Consider the following 22,540-nt stretch of genomic DNA (forward strand, 5'->3'; position numbering starts at 1 on the left):
GCGCTGGGGTTTTATGTGCATCCTGTCATTCCTAACACCAAGGAAGCATTGATAGGATTGTTGTTCCATTATAATTAGTAGTAGTAGTAGTATTGTTTGGGTGGAAAAACTGAGGCTTAGAGATTTTTTGTTTTGTTTTATTTTGGTTTTTTGAGATAGGGTCTCACTTTGTAGTTTAGGCTGGCCCTGAACTCACTATATAGCCCAGACTAGTCTCAAACTTGTGATGATCCTCCTGCCTCTGCCTCCAGAGTGCTGGGATTACAGGCATGTGCCATCACACCAGCCAGAGGCTTAAAGAATTTAAGTCACTTGCTCAGAATTCTGCATATAGCAGAGCCAGGATTCAAACCTAGGTCCTTTCAGCTCTGAAGTTTAAGTTTCTTCTCATAAAATTTTTTCTTCTATCCCCACTTTCTTTTTACTTGTAAAGTTTCTCCTCTTTCTTCTCCTTTTCCTTCTCTTCATCGTCGTCCTCCCCTCCTCCTTTTTGTCTTCTTCATCTTCCACCTACTCCCCTTTTTCCTCTTCTCCCTTCTCTTTTTCTGTTCCTTGTCCTCCTCCTTTTCCTTCTCTTCCTCCACCTCTCCTTTCTCTTTCTTCTTTTTTTGCAGTACTAGGGATTGAAACCAAGGCCTGCCTTCACACTGAACTATATCCCTAGCCCTTTTTTGTTTTTACTTTCTTTCTTGAGGGGTTGGGGGACAGGATCTTGCTAAGTCACTAAATTGCCCAGGCTGGGTTGGAACTTGAAATCATCTTGCCTCAGCCTCCCAGAATGCCAGGATTATAGGCAAATGCCTTCATGGATGCCTACTCTGTACTTTTTTTTTTTTTTTTTTTTGGTACTGGGGATTGAACTTGGGACCTTGCGCTTACAAGGCAGGTGCCGGAACCACTGAGCTAAATCCTCGGCCCCTGCTCTGTACTTCTTTTTTTTTGTTACTGGGGATCAAACTCGGGTCCTTGTGCTTGTGGGGCAGGCAGTGGAACCACTGAGCTAAATCCCCGGCCTGTACTTTTTTTTTTTTTCATAGAAAAATATAAATATATTCCCTGAATTGTAAGACAAAATAATTTCATCAGCCAGCTTTCACCAAAAAATATGGAACGCTTCACGAATTTGCGTGTCATCCTTGCGCAGGGGCCATGCTAATCTTCTCTGTATCGTTCCAATTTTAGTATATGTGCTGCCGAAGCGAGCACTGCACTTCTTAATTATACAAATACTACAACAGAAATGCATTCTTAAAGAGATCTGAAAGATATAAAACAAAATAGAACAAAAAGCTCAGGTACCTTCTCACCAGTTATCAGTCTGGTGCATCTTTCAGACCATCTCCAAATTTAATTTGTAATTGTAGTTTTGGAAATAGAGCATTTTAAAAGTATTTCTAAATTTTAAATTTCTTTAGCTGGTATATAAAAACAAAAATCATACATATTATTCAAGTGGAAATAGAGCATTTCCTGAGTTTTATTTGGTACTGGGATCGAACTCAGGACCTTTCACTTGCCAGGCAGCTGTGGTGCCACTGAGCTAAATCCCTGGACCCGTTTGTTTTTGTGGTACCGAGAGCTATTAAACCCAGGGCTTTCACACTGAGCTATAGCCTCAGCTTTTTTGTTTATTTTATTACTTTGAGACAGGATCTCATTAAGTCTGTAAGTTGTAAAAGCTGGGCTCAAACTTGTAATCTTCCTGCCTTAGCCTCGCAGAGTGCTGAGATTATCAGTGCATGCCACTATACCTGGCTGAATTTGTGTTTTAATATATGTAATCACACTGTACTTGCTTTTTTTTTTAGTACCGGGGATGGAACTCAGGTCTTTGCGCTTGCGCAGCAGGTGGCGAAACCACTGAGCTAAATCCCCGGCCCTGTACTTGCTTTTGTGACTTTTTTGTGTCCCCACTCAGTGCATCTCAGAGGGATTTCCATGTCAGTCCACAAGGAGCTGCTCATTATTTTCATTGCTGTGTGGAACTCTGTGAATTGGCTACAACCAAGTACACTATTCTAATAGATGTTTTCCCTACCTCTGCCAACACTGGATATTATCATTTTTTTAGTCAGACTGACAAAATTTTATATGATTGGTGTCTCCGTTTTCTGCATTCTGATGAAGTTGGGCATATTTGATGTATTTAATTCTTCTTTAAATATTTTATTCTTTTTTTTTCTCTGTACTGGGACTCAAACTCAGGACCTTGCACTTGCCTGGCAGGCACAGCACCACTGAGCTACATCCCCGGCCCCCTACTTGGGGTTCTTTTGCCTCTTGTGGCCCTCACTGTGAGCTTGGAGCTCTGGGGTCCTTCCTTTTCCTTCATATCAGCATTTCTAGTCAACCTTTTTTTCTAGCTCATGTTATATGTCTAAGTTTTGTTTATAGTGTCTTTCATTGTGCTAAAGTTTAAAGTTTTTATGTTACTATAATTTTAAACATTTTTATGAAGCCAGACATGGTGGTGCACACCTGTAATCCCAGCACTCGGGAGGCTGAGGCAGGAAGATTATAATGAGTTTGAGGCCAGCCTGGGCTACATAGTAAGTCCAAGGCCAGCCTGGGTTACATGTTGAGATCTGGTCTCAAAAAACCCCAAAACACAAAAACAAAATTTTTTTTGCTTCTAGATTTTGTATCCTATTAAGGTTTATTTTATACCAGGATTATAAAAATATTTTCTCGGGCCGGGGATTTAGCTCAGTGGTTTCGCCACCTGCTGTGCAAGCTCAAAGACCCGAGTTTGATCCCCGGTACCAAAGACAAAACAAAACAAAACAAAAATATTTTCTTAAGTTTTCTAAAAAGATGTATGATTTTTTGGTTTTTTATATTCATCTAAAAATCTATTTGCAGTGGTTTGAAGTAGAGCTTCAACTCCAGTTTGTTCAAGTGGATAGCCAGGTGTCTCAGCTTCACATTTTTGGAGAGGGGGTTGTTGCTGGGGATTGAAGCTAGGATCTTACACATGCTAAACACTTTCTCTGAGCTATGTGTCTGGCCAACATCAGTTTTGAAACAGTCCATCCTTTCAAAGGTGCCATCCTTTCAAGGGTGGCAAGAGATGCCACCTTTTCTCTCTAGTCATCTATTATTCTGTTTGCTTATTCTGTATCAGTTCCAGATTTTGTTTTACTTACTGATTGATTGATTGAGAGAGTCTTGCTGTGTAGCCCAGGCTGGCTTTGAAGCTGCTACAATTCTTTTGCCCTGGCCTCCCCAGGGCTGGGATTACAGGCGTGTACCACCCCACCTGGCTAGAGTTTTAATTATTATGTTTATAATTACACTTGGATGACTATAGGCAAAACTATTGTTTTTTTCCCCCAAACATTCCTTGTCTATTCTTGTATATTTTCTTTCTCTTTCTCAATCTGTCTATCATTTTAAAACACTTTAAAGGCATTTTGCATAGAATTGCACTGAATTCATTTGAAATGATAAGCCAGAGTTTGTAATCACTTTTCCCCACTGCCTCTGTTGGGGCCAGTTAGACTACAGAGGGGAGGGGACCCAAAGTGAGACTGAGGCAAGGAGAACAGGCTGGAGAGTGCAGACTGCATCTCGATGGGTGAGGGGCCTCTGCAGGAGGTAGCTGGTGTCATGGCCCAGTAGTTGGGCAAGGTTATTTGGGATGAGGAATCCCAGGGTCTCGTCTCTTCTCAGGGAGAAGCTAGTGAAGACACTGGTAGAGTTGCTGACCAACCATGTGAGAAAGAAGATGGTGGTGGCACTGGCCCTGCGCCTCCTTTACCTGCTTATGAACAAGCATGAGTGGCGCCCACTCTTTGCTAGGGAGGGTGGCATCTACGCTGTGCTGGTTTGCATGCAAGAATATAAGACTTCCGTCTTGGTGCAGCAGGCAGGGCTGGCGGTGAGTGCACTGGGCCCAGTGGGAAAGTGAGGGGCAAGACAGGCAGGTTGGGGGAGTGCTGGTCTTCAGGAAAAGTGGTGACTTAGACCAGGGTGTAGACATTGGACTGGAAAGATGCAGAAGGATTTAAAAGTGCAGTCCAGACAGTCTTGGGGATTGAGTATGTGATTGGAGAAAAGGAGAAGAGAGTTTTTGAGAACAGTGCTCAGGTTTAAAATGGAGCAGCAGGTTACATCATAAGGCTGCTGCTAAGTGAGATGAACTTTCAAGAAGCAGTGGTATGGAGGGAAGATCAGGAGCTGAGGTTTTAGGTATATTGAGTGTCCCGTGCCTTTTATAGTTGCAGTTAGGTGTCTGGTTAAAGACTAGTATTCTAAACAAATAATTTGGGTAAATGATTGGAGTAAATCAAAGGCAGCTTTGCTATTCCCTGCCAGCCTGGGCTCGGAGCAAAGGGAAGGGAGGCAGTTGTCTAGGGGAGCTTACAGAGTTGGCTTTCTGACTACTTGGGATAGAAGCCCTTGAGGGTGGCGAGGACAGTGTGACTGTATAGCATGATGGCTCCTCAGGGGGACAAATGGGCTTCAGCCAAAGCACTTCTGAGACTGGATGCCAACAGTACAGTGGCCACAAGAGGAGTCAGATATATTCCTTGATCCTCTCAAATTGTACAACACTTACCCCTGAATTCAAACTCTTGCCCATAATATTACATCATCTTGTTCATAATTTGAGGTCTACAGAATTCACCTAATTTGGGCAGAGTGGGAGAAAGGGAGAAAGCTTCATTACCTGGTGGCATTCACTGGGAGGACCGTGGCCTCAGAAGGGGGATTGTACTGAGAAGTAGTGCTGGCCCAGTCCCTCCTTAGTGGGTTTCTTCCAAAGAGCCAGTGGTTTCACCAGCAGAAACATCCTCTGCTCTACTGGTGTAGTGTTCATTTTAACTTAACTTCTCTCTGTAGTATCACTACTAAGCTTTCACATCACAAGTACTTTTCCTATAATTCCTGCCACTCTCCCTGAGAGTAGCCTTGTCAAGAAGGGCCGGGCACAAACTAAGGCCACAGGGCAGAGTTTGGGAGTGTTGGCATGTAGGTGGGAGGGAGCACAGAGTGAGAAGAGAAGGGGGACCAGGACCTGCAGTGTGAGGACCAGGCAGAAGAGAAAGAGGTAGAAGGAAAACCAGGAGGCTATGAAGCTGTGGAACTCAGGGGACAGGTTTTGCCAGGGAAGGAGTGGTCAGCTGAGATGGGAGATGGCTTCAAGGAAAGACAGCAAGTGAGAGACTGAGAGACAGTATCACCCCAGGGGAGGATTTGGGAAGGGGTGGCCAGGCCAGCTCAGTAACCTTAGTGCTGGAAGTCTGGGGACAGAGAACCAGTGCGCTGATTTATCATCCAGGCTTAGGTTGTTCTGTTTGTTCCCTCCCCTCCTCTCTCCTCCCCTTCCTTTCCCTCTTTCCTCCCTTTCCCTCCCTTCCTCCATAGCCTTTGCTCACTACCTCCTCCACTTCCATCTCCTTGGCTACCTATTTGCAGACAGTTCAGCTGCCCCAAAGCTTGTGGCGTAGAACAATGGCCCTGCCCCTCACCTGCCTCATGGCAGCTCTGTCTACTCCTAACTAAGCTTCCATATCCCCCCCACAGGCACTGAAGATGCTGGCCATTGCCAGCTCCTCGGAGATTCCTACTTTTGGTTCTGGCCAAGATTCTGTCCAGCCTTTGTTTGATGCCCAGATGACCAGAGAGATCTTTGCCAGCATTGACTCAGCCACATGCCCGGGCTCCGAGAGCCTGCTTCTTACTATCCCTGCAGCAGTGGTTCTAATGCTGAATACCAAGGGGTCAGGACATTGCCTTTCAAACTCCAGGCTCTAGCTAAGCCCCACACCCGACTTCGTGGCCCAGAAATTTCCTTACATTGTCATGTCTGAATTAAACATGGGTGGACTTCTCTGAACGTCACTGAAAGCAAGGCCAAGTGGTTGGGGGTAGGGAGAGTGCCAGAGTGAGTTCTGCCCTTCCTTCCTGAGTGTCTGGGGTAAGGGGTCCTGCCTCAGAGGGACCACTGGAGCCCTCTCCCCCCATCCACATTCCACACCTGCCTGCTTCCTTGTATTCACTGTCATTTCTCCCTGGGTCATCTCCCTCCTCCCAGGTGCTCCTCAGCAGTGAGAAATGGCCTGCTCCTGCTCAACATGCTTTTGTGTAACCATCACACTCTGGGAGACCAGCTTATAACCCGTGAACTAAGAGACACTTTGTTTAGACACGCAGAAATAGCACCAGGGACAGAACCCATGCCCACCGCACGCACCATCCTCATGATGCTTCTCAGCCGCTACTCAGAGCCACCGGGCAGTCCTGAGCATGCAGGTACCATTGTGTGTGTGTGTGTGTGTGTGTGTGTGTGTGGCAGGAGTTCTTCTGAGTCCTGCAGAGTCAGCTGCTGGCCAGGAGGGCAAGGCTTATGTCCTAGCCCCTTACAGAAAGACATGAGGAGGGCCAGGGATTTAGCTCAGTGGTTCCGCTGCCTGCCTTGCAAGCACAAGGACCTGAGTTCAATCCCCAGTACCAAAAAAAAAAAAAAAGACATGAGGAGCCCTCAGGTAATGAGTGAGGGTTTTGGTATTCAAGTTAGGTCTTTTGTAGAATTTCCTGACAAAAAGGAGGAGACTCTACATAGGTGCCAGGAAATTGCCTTCTCTGAATGGCCTTAAACATAGGTGGATGGCCATTAGTGTTGGTTAGGTTGGTCTAATCTTAGTGGAAAGTAGAAAATTGGTTGAGTTAACATGTAGGGAGGATTTCTGTCAATAAATTGTAATTTATGCTACGGAAAGTTTGTGACTAGAAACATGAAATACTGGTGTTGAAGAAAAGAAATCTTTTGTGTTTTAAAAAACAAGTGAAGGGCCAGGGATTTAGCTCAGTGGCTCTGTGCCTGCCTTGTAAGTGCAAGGTCCTGAGTTCAATCCCTGGCATTGAAAAAAAAAAAAAAATAAAAGAACAAGTGAAAACCCAGAAGTATGGATGGATATTGAGATAAGCAATATGGTATATATCTTTTAGCATGCATAGCCACTATCTATAGTAGGCTGTTTAGAATATAATTATACCAGCTAGTAGTTATTGTAGCTAATATTTAATAATAAAAGGTAATTGTCTATGATAGTAAAAATGTGTTGTATTTAACTTGACAGTGTTTACTAGATTTGTTTTCAAATGTAGTCAGGTCTATATTGGGAACCAAAAACCAAAAATCTCTCATAGTTTGATAAAAACCATAGACATCCTCAATATGGGAAGAAAATTTGGGGCTGATTTTCTGGACTTGTTTCTCAGTTTGAGCACCTTGTAAGACTTCCCTTCATGTACACTTCTTCCTCCAGCCCATCAAGCTTCAGCGCTGGAGATCCCCTGTGGCCAGGGCCAGGATGGAACCCCTGAGCTGCTGATTCAGTCCCTGGTGGGAGGTCCATCTGCGGAACTGCTCTTGGACCTGGAGCGGGTGCTGTGCCATGAGGGTGGCTCGGGGAGTGCTGTGAGGTCCCTCCTCAAGTGCCTCCAGCAGGAGACCCAGCCCTTCCTGCTGTTGCTTCGGACTCTGGATGCCCCTGGGCCCAACAAAACTGTGCTGCTGACCGTGCTGAGGTGAGGGGCCTGCCCAGGCACCCATGCACTTGGAATGAGGGGACCGTGGGGACTTCACTTGTTTACATCCCCTCACCAGAGTCCTGACCCAACTGCTGGATTACCCTGAGGCCATGATCCTCCCCTGGCACGAAGTCTTGGAGCCCTGCCTCAACTGTCTGAATGGCCCTGGCAGTGACTTGGAGGTATCAGTGTCCTGGTAGGGGTGGAGGAGGAAGAAGCAGCAGCTGGGGTCCTACCTGCCTCTTGAGGCTCAAGGGTACAGCACAGCCTTTACAAATGAGGGCACTGGATAGGGGGTAGGGAGAGAAAGGCTGATGTCATCTAAAAGCCTCTGAAGCCGGGCGTGGTGGCACACACCTGTAAGCCTAGCACTTGGGAGGCTAAGGCAGGAGGATCACGGGAAGTTTGAGGACAGCCTGGGCTACATAGTGAGTTCAAGGCCTGGCTGAACTAAATAGTGAGACCCTATCTCAAGAAAAAAAGAATCTCTGAAACTGGGGTCTTGGAAGCATTAACCTAGTGTCTGCACCTGGATTTTAGACTCCGGGCTTCTCTTAAGCACACTCTTACCAATCCCAACAGCCTTTGCTTTCCACCAGTGAGGATTTGGGCACCATGGAGGAGGCTTGGGCGCCAAGGCTGGCTCTTGGTGTGGCATGGCCCTGGCAGGAAGAGGCTGAAAAACTGCCCAAGCTCTGCTGCTGCCAGCTGTCTCTTGTGTCTCAGTACCCTGTGTTCTGCTGTACTCTGACTTGGTGTTCTCCTTTCCTTGGGCTTTCACATTTGTTCAAAATCTCAGCCACCACATAGCCCTCAACCCTTACTTGCCTCTGCTTTTTCCCCATAAAATAATCTATGCGGCTCTGGCACAGATTGTTCAGGAGCTGACCTGCTTCCTGCATCGCTTGGCTTCAATGCATAAGGATTATGCGGTGCTGCTCTGCTGCCTGGGTGCCAAGGAGGCCCTCTCCAAAGTCCTGGACAAGCACTCAGCTCAGCTACCACTGGCTGCTGAGCTTGGAGACCTGGTGACAGACTGTGAGAAGTATGCCCAGCTCTATGGCAGCCTCACCTCCAGCATCCTGGCTGGCTGCATCCAGGTGAGGAGGGCATGTTGATGCAGAGCTGAGGATGTGGGCTGGGAACAATGGAAGGGTGTCCCACGTGTCTCTTTTGGGATCCCTATTTGGCAGAACTGGCAGAAAATCTGCAGCAGTTGGGGCAGAAAGAGGCTGAGTGTTCCATTGCTGCTTGACCTTTTCTCTGTGTATGTTCTGTGTGTTTCTCTGTGTTCTTCCCTCCATGCTCCTCCCCTTCTCCCTGATGTTTGGACTGCAGATGGTGCTGGGCCAGATCGAAGACCACAGGCGAACCCACAGGCCTATCAACATCCCTTTCTTTGATGTGTTCCTCAGGCATCTCTGCCAGGGTTAGTGCCCTGCTCTGCTGTCTCCTGGCTTCCACCGGCATCTGCTCTTCCCTTCCCTTCCTGCCCCCTAGACCTTTTCCTTATTTCTGTCTCAACTGACCAGCCTGTGGCCTGCACCCCTTCCTGCCTGCCCCAGGCTCCAGCGTGGATGTGAAGGAGGACAAGTGCTGGGAGAAGGTGGAGGTGTCCTCCAACCCACACCGGGCCAGCAAGCTGATGGACCGCAACCCCAAGACCTACTGGGAGTCCAATGGCAGCACCGGGTCCCACCACATCACCTTGTACATGCACCGAGGTGTTCTTGTTAGGTATGGACACACCCATGTGCATGCACTCGCATACATGCCCACAGGAATAATCTGATGTGCTCATCACATCCTCAGGCACCCACATGTATACAGCTCCATCTGTAACCCCTGTTTCTGAGGGTTGTGTTTGAATCCATCTGGGCCATGGACAGCTAGACAATTGTCCTGTGTGCTATGTGGCCTGTAGATACCTCTCACTCCCTGGGCCTAGTGAGCTGTACCCCAGCAAGTACAGAAATCTCTACCTGTGCTAGTGTTAAGGGAGATCAGTAACTCACCCAGTCTTCCTGTGGGTATTTGTTTAAATGCCAAGAATTTGTGCCTGGCACTGTACACAGGTCTGGAGATACCAGGACACTAAAATATGGTTCCTGAATTCAGGGAACTTGCAGTCTAGTTAGGGAGCCAAGCTAGAAAATCAGTTCACAGCCCTGGCATGGTGGCACATGCCTGTAATCCCAGCACTCGGGAGGCTGAGGCAGGAGGATTGCTGTGAGTTTGAGGCCAGCCTGGCTACATAGTGAGACCGTGTCTCAAAGAAAAAAAAAAACTTGGGCTGGGCATGGCGCACACCTGATGTTCTCCCAAGTAGGGAGGCTAAGGCAGGAGGATCTCAAGCCTAGAAGTTCAAGGCCAGCCTGGGAAACATCTTTAAAAAAGAAGAGAAGAAAAAGCAAAAGGCTGATAGGTATCCTGAGGCTGATGGAGGGTTGGAGACTTCCTTCCAGAAGGAGGGGTTGACTGAACTGAGGTTTGAGGTTGAACTCAGACCAGGTCCTGGCTTTGGCTGATAGCTTTCTCGTCTCTCAGGCAGCTGACTCTGCTGGTGGCCAGTGAGGACTCTAGTTACATGCCAGCCAGAGTGGTGGTGTTTGGGGGTGACAGCCCCAGCAGCATCAGTACTGAGCTCAATACGGTGGGTAGCCTTCCCCTCCTTCCTTCTAGGGGGCCAGCCTTGCACACTGAGAATGGGACTGGGAATAAGGAGCAGTGTGGATCCTTGGGCCAAGGAGAAGGCCACATACCATAAACATTGGGGTGCTGTCATTTGGCCTTCTGGCCCTGCTGCTGTTGATGATGGCTCTGTGTCTTCTCTCTGGCCCTGCCAGGTGAACGTGATGCCCTCTGCCAGCCGGGTGACTCTCCTAGAGAACCTGACCCGCTTTTGGCCCATCATCCAGATCCGAATAAAGCGCTGCCAGCAGGTGGGGCTGGGGAGAGATGAGCTGAGGGTCAAGAGGTGGCACTGTGGCTCTGAGTGGCTAGGCTGACTTCTTTGGCATGGGCTGTCCTCCACCCCTCCTTAGTCTGCTTGAGAGGTGCTCTGGAAACCTGTTGAGACCAGATATGCAGAGGTGTCCTGGGAAGCTTGAAGGATCAGGGCATGAGGCCTGGCCTTGGTAGTACACAGTGGCTCCAGTGGCTTAGGTGGCAGATGAGTCTATGTGTATTGCAGGGTGGCATTGACACCCGGGTTCGGGGTGTGGAGGTCCTGGGCCCCAAGCCCACTTTCTGGCCACTGTTCCGGGAGCAGCTGTGTCGCCGTACCTATCTCTTCTACACAATTCGGGCCCAAGCCTGGAGCCAGGACATAGCAGAGGATCACAGGCGCCTCCTCCAGCTCTGTCCCAGGTGGGTGGGGCACTAGGGAGGAAGATGCTTAGGCCAGTAGGGCACTGAGGCACCGTGCCAGGAGATGTAGTCCCACGGCGTCTGGCAGGCACAGCTTTCAGCCAGGCCTCAGGCTGTGAACATAGGTGGGCTGTGTGTGCTGACAAGGGAGAGCTGGGAGGACCAGGCACGGGGCAAGTGGGGGATGTCTGGCACCTAGGTGGGGGCCTTAGGGAAATCTGTGGCTTGATTCCTTGACCATCCACTCTTTGTTCCCAGATTGAACAAGGTTTTGCGCCATGAACAGAATTTTGCCAATCGCTTCCTCCCTGACGAGGAGGCTGCTCGGGCACTGGGAAAGACCTGCTGGGAGGCCTTGGTCAGCCCCTTGGTGCAGAACATCACCTCTCCTGGTAACATCCTGGCCCTGGCCCTGATGGCCACTTCTTGAGATTGTTACCAGGGTCCCTTGAGTTAACATTTTTGGTTCTCTTGGTTCCTGTGTCTTTCCCGAAGTCTGTCACCTCAGTGCTCCTCTCAGCTTACCACCCCAGGGACTGTTCCCTGAGACTCTGGTATTTGAATCTTCCTCTCTACCCCACCCCACTCTGTTACCATGTCCCCAGTCTTCAGCTGAAGCAGACATCGATGAGAGGGGAGCTAGGGCTCTGCCACCCTGAAACCTTTTTGTACAATTGCTCTTTCTCCCTCTTCCCTAGCTGTTTCTTCCCTTATTGCCTATGGACACCTGTTTCTGGCTGTCTTCTTGCAGATGCCAAAGGTGTGAGCTCCCTGGGATGGCTGCTTGATCAGTACCTGGAGTGCAGAGAGGGCCCTCGGGGCCCCCTGAGTCAAGCAGCATCCTTCACCTCTCAAGTTCGGCGACTTTGCCACTTGCTGGTGCACGTGGAGCCTCCTCTGGGACCTTCTCCTGAGCCACCCGCTCGGCCCTGTGAGTCCCAGCCATGACCCACAGAGATGAGAATCTGGGCTCCTTCTGCTGCCTTTCTAGACCCCTGGGGCCATTGGCTTATCTGTGAGTGAGCACCAGAGACTCCTGGACTCACTTGAGGGTTGGTTGCAACCCCTTGCTTTGTGCCCTGTCTCCACAGTCAGCAAGAATAGTAAGGGGCGTGACCCAAGCCCTGTGCCTCCAACAGTTTCTGCAAGCAGCAACCTGAGGAACATCACCCAGTGCTGGCTGAACGTGGTGCAGGCGCAGGTGGGCAGCAGCAGACAGAGGTTGGGGGGTAGGGTCTGCCTTTTATGTCACCTGGCTCTTCCTCTCCAGGTCAGCAGGTTCCTGGCTGCAGCCTGGAGAGTCCCTGACTTTGTGCCTCGGTACTGCAAACTCTATGAGCACTTGCAGAGAGCAGGCACAGAGCTCTTTGGGCCTCGGGCGGCCTTCACACTGGCTCTGCACAGTGGCGTCTCTGGCGCCCTGCTGCAGCAGTCCTTCCTCACTGCCGCCCATGTGAGTCCGAGCCCAGGGGTCTCCTCCTCTGCCCTAACCTCCTCTCACTCCCCACCTTCCCACTCCATCCCTCATTCATGGCTTGCCCAGTGCCCTGCCTATTGTTCCCAGGTGAGTGAGCAGTTTGCCAGGCACATTGACCAGCAGATCCAGGGTGGCCTGCTTGGAGGAGCCCGAGGCATGGAGATGCTGCGGTGGCTTCAGCAGCACCTAGAGCCCATCATGGTCCTTTCGGGCCTGGAGCTGGCAACGACTTTTGAGCACTTCTATCAGTGAGTGCAGGCCTGGGGAGGCAGGGGAGGGGAGGCTGGAGTACAGGAGGCTGAGAATGGACATTCAGGAGGAGGCACTGGGGAGGAGAGGCGGGATGCAGAGTGCCATGTACTGTTAGAAAAAGGAGGAGGGAAGGGGTGAGGTGGGTCTGTGACAAACTCAGGAACCTGCCTTCTGGCAGGGCAGTTGGACTGGGCCAACATGGCACCTGCACTGAGGCCAGGCCTGTGTTGCAGGCACTACATGGCTGACCGTCTCTTGAACTTGGGCTCCAGCTGGCTGGAGGAGGCTATCCTGGAGCAGATTGGCCCCTGCTTCCCCAACCGCCTCCCCCAGTTGATGTTGCAGAGCCTTCGCACCTCAGAGGAGCTGCAGCGCCAGTTCCACCTGTCCCAGCTCCAGCAGCTCGACTGGTTGCTCTTGGAGCAGGGGGACGAGGAGGAGCAGGGCCTTGAGGAAGAGGAGGTAGTAGCAAGGGGAGAGAGGGTAGAAGAGAAGAGAAAACTTGACTCTAGAGGGGAGCCCCCAGGCCCTCAAAATCCTTCTGTTTCCCAGGAGAAAGAACAGGAAGAAGAGGCCAGGAAAGCATTGTTTATAGATGATCCAAGCCCAGCAGTCTCCATCCTGGTCCTGTCCCCACGCTGCTGGCCAGTGTCCCCGCTCTGCTACCTGCACCAGCCCAGAAAGTGCCTTACCCCGGAACTCTGTGATGCCCTAGACTGCTTCTCCAGGTTCTACAGCCAGAGTGAGGCTCTAAGAGAGGGAACTGGAGACTGGGTGACTTGGGGTGGCAAGAGAGGAAGGGCAGCAGACCATTAGACAAGAGTGTGTGGATGAGTAATAGTACAACAATCTCTTAGGGAAGGATCCAGAGTGTAGGTCTTGTGTTCATTCATTTCTGCTCCCATGAGTTCGTACAACTTCCTATGAGTTTGCTCTTTTTTTTTTCTACAGGTTGTAAGCTTAATTTCAGTCTTTTGCAATGTCTTCCCAATTCAAAGTATTTAAGGCAGCTGGACACATGCCTATAATCCCAGCACTCTGGGAGGCTAGGGCAGGAGGATCACAATTTCGAGCCCAGCCTGCAAAAGTTTGTAACTTAGTGAGACCCTGTCTCAAAAACCAAAAAATGAACAGCAACAAAAAACTGGCGATGCAGCTCAGTGTGAAAGTCCTGGGTTCATTCCCCAGTTCATACCCCACCACACACACACATACCCGATCATACACAAGTATTAAAGGCTATTCTTTTCTCTCTCAATACTGTTTTAGCTGCAACCTATAGTTTTTTTAAAAATATTTTTCCCCAGTATGGCAAAGGAAGGAAAGAAGGAAAAGAAGAAGGAGGAAGGGAGGTAGAGGCCCAGCCAGGGCAATTTAATGACTTAGTAAGACCCTGTTTCAAAATTTAAAAAAATTAAAAACAGGCTCCAGATGTAGCTCAGTGGAGAGGCCCTGGGTTCAACTCCCAGTACCACACACACACACACACACACACACACACACACACACACACTCACACACTCACATAAATTTACTGGGATCTAATGAGTATTCAGTGAAATGTACAGCCTCAGTTGTAAGGCTTAGAGAATGGTTATACCCATACACAACCCACCCCCAGATCAAGACATGATGTGTTTCCATCACCCCAAAGCCTTCCTCCTTTCTGAACCTTTTCTGGTCTCCATCTTTCCCCACTGTTATTCTTCCTTTCATTGCCTTTGATTTTTGCCTGTTTGTACATCATATAAATGGAATCGGAGAGTATACTCTGTTGCATCTGATTTATTGCATACAATATAGTTAGAATTATCAAGTGGACAGCTGAGTCATTAGTTTGTTCTTTGTATGCTGAGTTATATTACATCGTATGAATATTTTTTGTTTTGGTTTAGTTGGGTTTTGTTTTTTGTTTTTTTGAGATAGGGCCTCGCTTTGTAGTTCAGGCTAGCCCCAAACTCACAGTGATCCCGAGTTCTGGGATTACAGGTGTGGGATTACCACAACTCCCAGCTGTAACCTTACTAATTTTTGTCTGCTTCATCTACTGAAAGAGATGTGTTAAAATCTATCTTTTTTTTTTTTTTTTGGTACTGGGGATTGAACTCCAGACCTTGCGCTTGCAAGGCAGGCGCCAGAACCACTGAGTTAAATCCCTGGCCCCTAAAATCTATCTTTATGATGGTGATTTTTTTTTTTTTTTTTTTGCAATATTGGGGATTGAACCTAGAACCTTTGCACTAAGCTACATCCCCACCCCTTTTTTATTTTTTGGTTTTTCACTTGGAGGCAGGGTCTTGCTAAGTTGGTAAGTTGCTCAGGCTGGACTCAAACTTGTGACCTTCCTTCCTCAGCTTCAGGATTCCAGGTGTGGGCCAGCACAGTTGGCTCCATATGATAGTAATTTTTTAAAAAACCACAACAACCTTCTAATCATGTCAGTTTGCTTCTTATATGTATTTTTGGCCATGTTATTAGATACAAGTTGTTTTGTTTTTGTTTTTTTTGGTACCAGATATCAAATTCGGGACCTTGCGTATGTGTGGCTGGTGCTGGAACCACTGAGCTAAATCCCCGGCCCTAGATACAAGTTTAAAATCATTCAGCAGTGCTTTCTGCTAGAGCTTTCTATAATGGTGGAAAAAAATTACTTTCCATCCTCTTTAATATGATATGGTTGTCCCACACTTGAAAGGCGGTTAATGTAATGGAGGACCTGAATACAGTATTTAATTTTATTTAATTTTAACCAGTTTAAATGTAAATAGTATGTGGCTAGTGACTATTGTAATGCCCTATGTAGGTTTAGAATCTTTATTGTAAATTGAACTTTATTATTATTAGGAGGTGACTTTCTTCCTAATGAGGTCTTTCCTCTTATAGTTTCTCTGGTAATAATAGAATATCATTGTTTTTCAGTTAATATTTTCCTGGTATACTTTTTCTATCTATTTTTGCACTGAAAGTTCTTAATCTTTTAGATTTTTTTATAGAAAAAATGTTATATCTAGCATAACATTTGCCATTATAACAACTTGAAATATATAATTTGGTTATCCTTAAAAATTTTTTAAATTTAGCCAGGGATTTAGCTCAGTGGCACCATGCCTGCCTCACAAGTGCAAGGTCCTGTTTGATCCCTGGTACAAAAAATTTTTTTTAAAAATTTAGAGCTAATTTCATATTTACAGAAAAATTGTAACAACAGTGCAAAGAAGGGCCACATAAGCTTTATCCAAGTTTACCTTTTGTTAACGTTTCTTCTTCTTACTTGCTGTCAGTGTATGTGCACATGTACGTGTATATATATGTGGATAATGGTAAGCACAGTGGACCCTCAAGTTGTGACTGGCCTGACATATAAACAACTTGGGTTATGACCAGAATTTTAGTTTTAACTTATGAACAAAGTCTTGAGTTACAACCCAAATGCTGGCTACTTGTGCTTCCAGATGGTCTCAGATATAGATTTAACCCTTAAAGAGTTCTGGAAGGAACATTACAACATCCTTTCCTGTGTGGGGTTGAGAAATCCTGGGCCAGTGTCTCTCTAAGGACACTGAGATCTGATCTGCCTGTACACAGGACAGAGACTTTGCTTTGTGTTTTTGGTACCGGAGATCGAACTCGGGACCTTGTGCTTGCGAGGCAGGCAGCGGAACCACTGAGCTAAATCCCTAGCCCAGGAGAGAGACTTTGAAGGCTGTGTAGAGGAGCCTAAGCCTTCATTGACCAACTTGAGTTACAGTCAGCCCTTGTGAACAAATTGAGTTCATAAGTCAAGGGTCCACTGTGTGTGTGTGTGTGTGTGTATGTATTTTTTTTATATGTACTTTTTTTCAGAACCCTTGAGAGTAAATTTCTGGTCCTTTGCACCTAAGTACCTTAGCACGCATTTCCTAAGAATAAAGGTTGTCTTTTACATAACAGCTGTTTACCTATCACTAAATTTAACATTGGCACAGTACCTTAATCTACTACAATATTGTGGTTTTATCCGCTGACCCATCAAGCCTTCTGTGACTTTGTTTTCTCATCCAGGAGAGTATCCAAACTGGGGTCCCCTCTTACATTTTGTCATTGTGTCCCTTTTGTCTCTTTTAATCTGGAATTAGTACCCCTTTGTTGTTTAGGACATAGACATTTTGCAGATTATGGTTAATTTTAAATAACTGTATATAAAATAGGTCCTTTTTTAAGTGTGTGGTATTTTCTCATCATTAGACTCAGGTTAGCAACCCCAGGTGGAATACTAAGTGTGTGATGTTATGTTCTTCTCAAGGTCTTTCATCTCAGGCACACAGTTTCCATCTGCCTCTCCATTTCTGATTCTTTTTTTGGGGGGACTGGGCTTTGAAGCTAGAGCTTTTACTCTCCAGACATCTTCTCTGCTACTGTGATGTTAATTGTGATACCTGGTCAAGAGATTGCTTGATTTCTCTATGTAAAGTTAATATTTTTCCTTTGTTACTACTAATAAGCAGTATGTGACAGGGACTACTTTAAAACCATGCTAGTATTCTGTTCCTCATAATTTATCCCATCATCATTTTACTGTCGGGCAGTTTTTTTGTTTGTTTGTTTGTTTTTGGTACCAGGGATTGAATTCAGGACCTTGCGCTTGTGAGGCAGGTGGTGGAACCACTGATTTAAATCCCCGACCCCTAGCATCATTTTACTATGGAGCTTAGCTTATCCTTATGTTTTAGGCATGTGCCTTGTAAATACTTTAGAATGTATCCATTTACTGCAGCACTAGGGATTTAACCCAGGGTCTCATACATACTGGGTTTCACACTAGGTAAGTGCTTTACCACTGAGTTTACAGTCCCAGCCCTAAAAATCTCATTTTTAACCGCTCAACTTAGTCATTATTATTACTATATTCAGTGGATATTTACATTTGCCACGATGCCACCTGCTTTAGTCACTATTCCTTCTGTATCTTATAAATTAACTTTTTTTTTTTGTACAGGGGATCGAACTCGGGACCTTGTGCTTGCGAGGCAGGTGCCGGAACCACTGAGCTAAATCCCTGGCCCCTCCTTCTGTATCTTGATCCTTCTAAGTTTGGTCTTCTTCTTTGTTGTTCTTGTTGCTATTCTCCTCCTCCTCCTCCTTTTTTTTGCAGTAGTCAGGGGTTGAATCCAGGGGCTAGTGCCAGCTAAGCTAGTGCTCTGCCACTGAGCTACATCCTCTGTCATTCATTCATTGATTCATTCACTCATAGACAGGCTCTTGCCAAGTTGCCCAAGCTGGCCTCAAACTTGTAGTCTTCCTGTCTCAGCTTCCCTAGTAGCTGAGATTGCGGGCATATGCCACTGCACCCTGCCAGTTTCTTCTCTTTAAAGTACCTCCACTGGAAGTCTCTCCATTGAGGAAGTATTGGTAGAAAATCTTGCCAATTTCTATTTGTATGAAAATGAACTATTTTTACTCTCATTTAAGAACTCTTTATTATAGTAAATATCAAACATATATAAACATAGACAGAATAGATAAACTCCAGTGTACCAACATATCCAACTCTCAGCCAGTCTTATTTCATTCAGACCCTCAACCTACTTTCTCCTACCCCCCTAAACCTAAACCATAAGGATTTCCTTTTTAACAACCAGGGTGCCACCATTATCAACCTTTAAAAGTTGAAGATAACTCCTAATATCATTGGATATACAGTCCATGTTCACATTTCCCTGGCTGTCATGAGGTTGTGGGTTATTTTGTTTACTGAGGATCCGGACAAGGCCCACACGCTGCACCTGGTTATCTCTTAAACATCTTGAATCTACAGGTGTCTCCCTTTCTTTGCACCCTTTGTGGCTATTTGTGGGGAACCTGAGTTGTTTGCCAGGTGGGGCTACCCCAGCTGCTTTTGCCGATTGCATCCCTGTGCTGCCTTCTAGCATGTTCTCCCGTTTCCTTTGTTTCCTGAAAATTGATACTTAGATGCAGAGGTATCTTCAAATTCAAGTTGGAGTTCTTGGGCAGGGAAGTCTCATAGGTGACATCATGTCCTCCCTTGAAAGGCATGTTACAGCCACCTGTGTCTCTGTGAGGTGGGACCAGGTCAGAGGATTTCAGGGGTGCCAGTCTCAACTGTACCTTACATAAAACCCACTCTCCCATTGGTTCTTCATGTCTCTCATCTCATCAGGAGTACGAAAGAGTGGTGCCCTGGCTGTGTGGCTCCTTCTCCTGTACTAGCTAGAATGTGTTCTCTATTCAGAGAAGCTTCCTTTCAACTGTTCACTGACTCTAAACCGTACAGGGTTTTTGTTGTTGTTTTTTTTGGTACTAGGGATCGAACTCGAGTCCTTGCCCTTGCACAGCAGGCGGTGAAACCACTGAGCTAAATCCCCACCAAAGCATACAGTTTATACTGGAGAGGCTTGATTCTTCCCTCTTCTTCTTTTAATTAGGAGTGTGTGTGTGTGTGTGTGTGTGTGTGTGTGTGTGTGTGTTATTGGGGATTGAACCTAGGACTTCTGCACTGAGCTATATCCCCAGCCCTAATTGTTTTGTTTTATTTTCAGTGCTGGGACTCAAACCCAGGGCCTTATATATGTCAGATAAAAATGCCTTACCACATTCCTGGTCTTTTAACTCATTTCAGAAATAATGTTGATTCCCTGGGTCCTCCAAAGATGACCAATAAGGTCTTTTAAAAATATGTATCATTATGGATTTTTAAAGCTCATGGATTTTAAAATATTTTGTATTTCCATCACTCCCAACTCCCTATTTTCCCCACTCACTGACTCCACCCTTCTCCTTGACCCTTTTTAGGTCAGAACAACCCAGTCCTGGATGTGGTCCCACATCGGCGGCTGCAGTGGACATGGCTGGGCCGTGCTGAGCTGCAGTTTGGGGACCATACTCTGCATGTGTCCACTGTGCAGATGTGGCTGCTGCTGAATTTCAATCAGACAGAGGTGCTCATCTCCTTTGCCTTGCTAGGTTGTCTCTCCCACCTTCTGTATCCTAAGCTCTGTTCCTTTTCCCTCCTCTTCTGTTCTTAGTTGCCTTCCTTCTCCCTTGAGTCCTCACGGGTCCCTTTTTCCCCACCAGGAGGTGTCAGTAGAGACCTTGCTGAAGAGTTCCGACTTCTCCCCAGAGCTACTGCACCAGGCACTTGGGCCTCTCACCTCTGAGAGTGGACTTTTGTCCCTGCAGGAGGGTCAGGACTTGCCACCTGGGGGTAGGTCATTGCCATTACGAGCTGCCCAGCCCTCTGCTGCAGGCCAGGGTCCTCAGAGTGGGTTTAGTGTGCAGGAGAGGAGAGCCTAGAGGATCCTCTTCATCCTCACTTGTGTGTGCCTCTGGGGCTGGGTTGCAGGTGTGCTGCGGCTTCGTGAGCCTGGGCCCTGGTCCTTCAGGAAGGAGCTGTGGTTGATACCTCCCCAGACATACCTGAATGTAGAGAAGGATGAGGGCCGCACACTGGAACAGAAGCGGAACCTCCTGAGCTGTCTTCTTGTCCGTATTCTGAAAGCCCATGGGCCAAAGGGCCTGCACATCGATCATCTGGTTTGTCTGGTAGGCAGAGAGGGGCTCATGCTGTCAGCGGAGAGAGGGAGTCCTGCTTGGGATGGGGTGGAATACAGCGAGAGGGGTGGTCAGGTCTCAAGAGACCTCCATCTGCATTTGCTGTTACTGACAGGGCAGTTGGAAGAGAGAGATAAAACAAGAATGCTTATCATGCACATGATCTGGCCCTTTAGTACTCACAATAATCCTGTCAGATAATTATTACTCTTTTATTCCATGTGACAATAAGAAAAGGGAGGCACAAGAAAGTTCATAACTTACCACATAGCCAGTATGTGGCAGAGCTGGACATGGGGCCCAGGCAGGCTGCTCCTTTGGTAACAAGTGGCTGACTTCTTTTTCTCTTCCCATCCAGGTGTTGGAGGCCTGGCAGAGGGGTCCTCATCCACCAGGAAGCCTGGGCCATGCTGTCACTGGGAGTACAGATGTCCTCTCTTGCATCCTGCACCTCCTGGGCCAGGGTTACGTGAAGCGGCAGGATAACCAGCCCCAGATCCTGGTGTATGCCACCCCTGAGCCCATGGTGCCCTGCCAGGGTCAGGCGGACATCCCCTTCTGTGGCAGCCAGAGCACTGAGGCCTCTAAACCTAGGTAGCCATCCCTCCTGTCCCCTTGCTACAAGGTGGGCAGGTTTGGAGGGCCAGAGCCAGGCTGCCTGGTGGGAAAATTCTTGCTGTCTTTCTTTGTCTAGTCCCATTTTCCCTGTCCCTGTATTTCTCTTACTTTGCTAGTCTTTCTTCCACTATCCCCACTGCCCCTTTCCTTCCAGTCAGAAGTCTTGCTGTCCCCATCTTCCTAGAGCCAGCCCATAGGCAAGGACCCAGACACTCAGATTCCTTTACAGATATTTCTCATTCTAAGCAAATATGAAGTACCCATATGTGATGGATATGGACTGTTAACTTTGAACTATACTGGGTGAAAAACAGAAACTTTCAGAAGGTTTATTCTAAGAGGAATTCACCATAGGCTTTCCCTAGTTAGTCAGCAGCCCAAGAGCTTCCAACAGCAGATCCGCTTCATCAGAGTGGTTATGGCCTGCTGTTGGCGTGGTGCATGACTGAGTTCTCTAGGACGACCCATCCTTCTGCAGCCCCAGTGTGCATATGTATCACTGGGGCCGAGAAGGGCAGGCACCGAGCAGCCCACTCTTTGATAGCTATCCTGCTGGTCCGAAGGCTGCCCTGTGGAGAGAGGCTGCTAGCACTGGCCCACCCACTATAGGTAGCCCAGCATCCTGCCTCCTGCCCGCTAGACCCCTCAGCACCCTGGTCAGCACCTCTGAGGCAGGCTCTGCCCTGGCATTGGTTGGGGTGGTTGTCCGAAGGCTGCTGGGGCAGGCACGAGAGGGGATGTCCAGATGAGGCTCGGTTAGGAGGTCTCCTGAGCAGGGCAATGGTTCTGACTGCGGTCTGTTCTCCCTCCCCAAGCCCAGTAGCCGTGGCTGCCCTGGCGTCTCTCCAGTTGCCTGCAGGCCGAACCATGAGTCCACAGGAGGTGGAAGGGCTGATGGAGCAGACGGTGCGGCAGGTGCAGGAGACACTGAACTTAGAGCCGGATGTGGCTCACCATCTTCTGGCTCATTGCCACTGGGGTGCAGAGCAGCTGCTTCAGAGCTACAGTGATGACCCTGAGCTGCTGCTGCTGGCAGCTGGGCTGCGTGTGCCCCAGCCCCAGGCAGCCCCTGCACCACCAGACTTCTGCCCCGTCTGTGTCGGTCCCTTGGGGCCTGGTGACGACCTGCCCTCCCTCTGCTGTCTGCACTCCTGCTGCAAGGTGAGCCCTAGCCCTCCTGCTCTGCCTTTCCTCCCTGGTCAGTTCCTGAAAACTCTGGGTCCAGCCCAGCACTGCTACTTCCTAACCTGGGCAATGTTGCATTGGTTGTTTTGTTTCAGTGCTGGGGAATGACCACCAAAAATTCATGAATATTAGGCACATGATCTACACAGCTTCTAAGGCCCTTTGAACTAGTTTTGTCATCTGTAAGTGGTGTCACCTGCCTTACCTCTGCAGGGTTAGTGACAGGACCTAGTGGTAGCAGTGGTCTCATTCCGCTGCATTTTATAATCATGGCAGCTTCTGAAAGTTCTGATGCCCAGCCTGTCCCCCAGACCAATGAAATCACCATTGCTGGCAGTGAAACCCAGGTGTTAGTACTTTTAAAGCCTCCTCAGTGATTCTGGTTGTCAACCAAGGTTGAGAATGGTATGAGGAGTGGATGGTGATGGCTTTCATCCGATGAGTCACTGCTCTAGCTGTGATTTCCTTATCACCTCAGAACACCATCTCCTCTTTATCCTGTGCTCCCATATAATGCACAGGTAGAAGCACACGGTGTAGACCAGGAAATAG

General features: G+C 47.9%; 1 protein-coding gene and 1 non-coding gene across 8 annotated transcripts in view; one reads left to right on the forward strand and one right to left on the reverse strand.

Annotated features, from left to right (window-relative positions):
* The window catches only part of Cul9 (cullin 9), a 35,489-nt gene that overhangs the window by 6,773 nt on the left and 6,176 nt on the right, over positions 1–22,540 (forward strand). For 6 of the 7 annotated variants that reach the window (XR_002395660.2, XR_015440250.1, XM_021259780.2 and 3 more), the window contains 22 exons: positions 3,673–3,880; positions 5,530–5,726; positions 6,041–6,258; positions 7,275–7,536; positions 7,616–7,721; positions 8,412–8,639; positions 8,878–8,968; positions 9,105–9,276; positions 10,087–10,192; positions 10,386–10,481; positions 10,733–10,908; positions 11,167–11,300; positions 11,660–11,839; positions 12,000–12,109; positions 12,179–12,361; positions 12,473–12,633; positions 12,871–13,379; positions 19,427–19,572; positions 19,709–19,838; positions 19,977–20,176; positions 20,544–20,779; positions 21,619–21,964. Coding sequence is in view for 5 of the 7 variants with exons in the window: in XM_021259780.2 (XP_021115439.1) it covers positions 3,673–3,880; positions 5,530–5,726; positions 6,041–6,258; positions 7,275–7,536; positions 7,616–7,721; positions 8,412–8,639; positions 8,878–8,968; positions 9,105–9,276; positions 10,087–10,192; positions 10,386–10,481; positions 10,733–10,908; positions 11,167–11,300; positions 11,660–11,839; positions 12,000–12,109; positions 12,179–12,361; positions 12,473–12,633; positions 12,871–13,379; positions 19,427–19,572; positions 19,709–19,838; positions 19,977–20,176; positions 20,544–20,779; positions 21,619–21,964 (4,195 nt within the window). In the remaining 2 variants the exon portion in view is untranslated. The remainder of the gene's footprint in view (positions 1–3,672; positions 3,881–5,529; positions 5,727–6,040; positions 6,259–7,274; positions 7,537–7,615; positions 7,722–8,411; positions 8,640–8,877; positions 8,969–9,104; positions 9,277–10,086; positions 10,193–10,385; positions 10,482–10,732; positions 10,909–11,166; positions 11,301–11,659; positions 11,840–11,999; positions 12,110–12,178; positions 12,362–12,472; positions 12,634–12,870; positions 13,380–19,426; positions 19,573–19,708; positions 19,839–19,976; positions 20,177–20,543; positions 20,780–21,618; positions 21,965–22,540) is intronic. The other variant, XM_013072922.3, reaches the window with a different exon arrangement.
* On the reverse strand, positions 1,100–1,206 carry LOC147825535 (U6 spliceosomal RNA). The gene has a single exon (XR_015440635.1). It is a non-coding gene; the product is annotated as a U6 spliceosomal RNA (small nuclear RNA).

This window comes from Heterocephalus glaber, unplaced genomic scaffold (assembly GCF_053883595.1).
Source record: "Heterocephalus glaber isolate CG9 unplaced genomic scaffold, H.glaber_assembly_v1.0 deba00001497, whole genome shotgun sequence".
NCBI lineage: Eukaryota > Metazoa > Chordata > Mammalia > Rodentia > Bathyergidae > Heterocephalus > Heterocephalus glaber.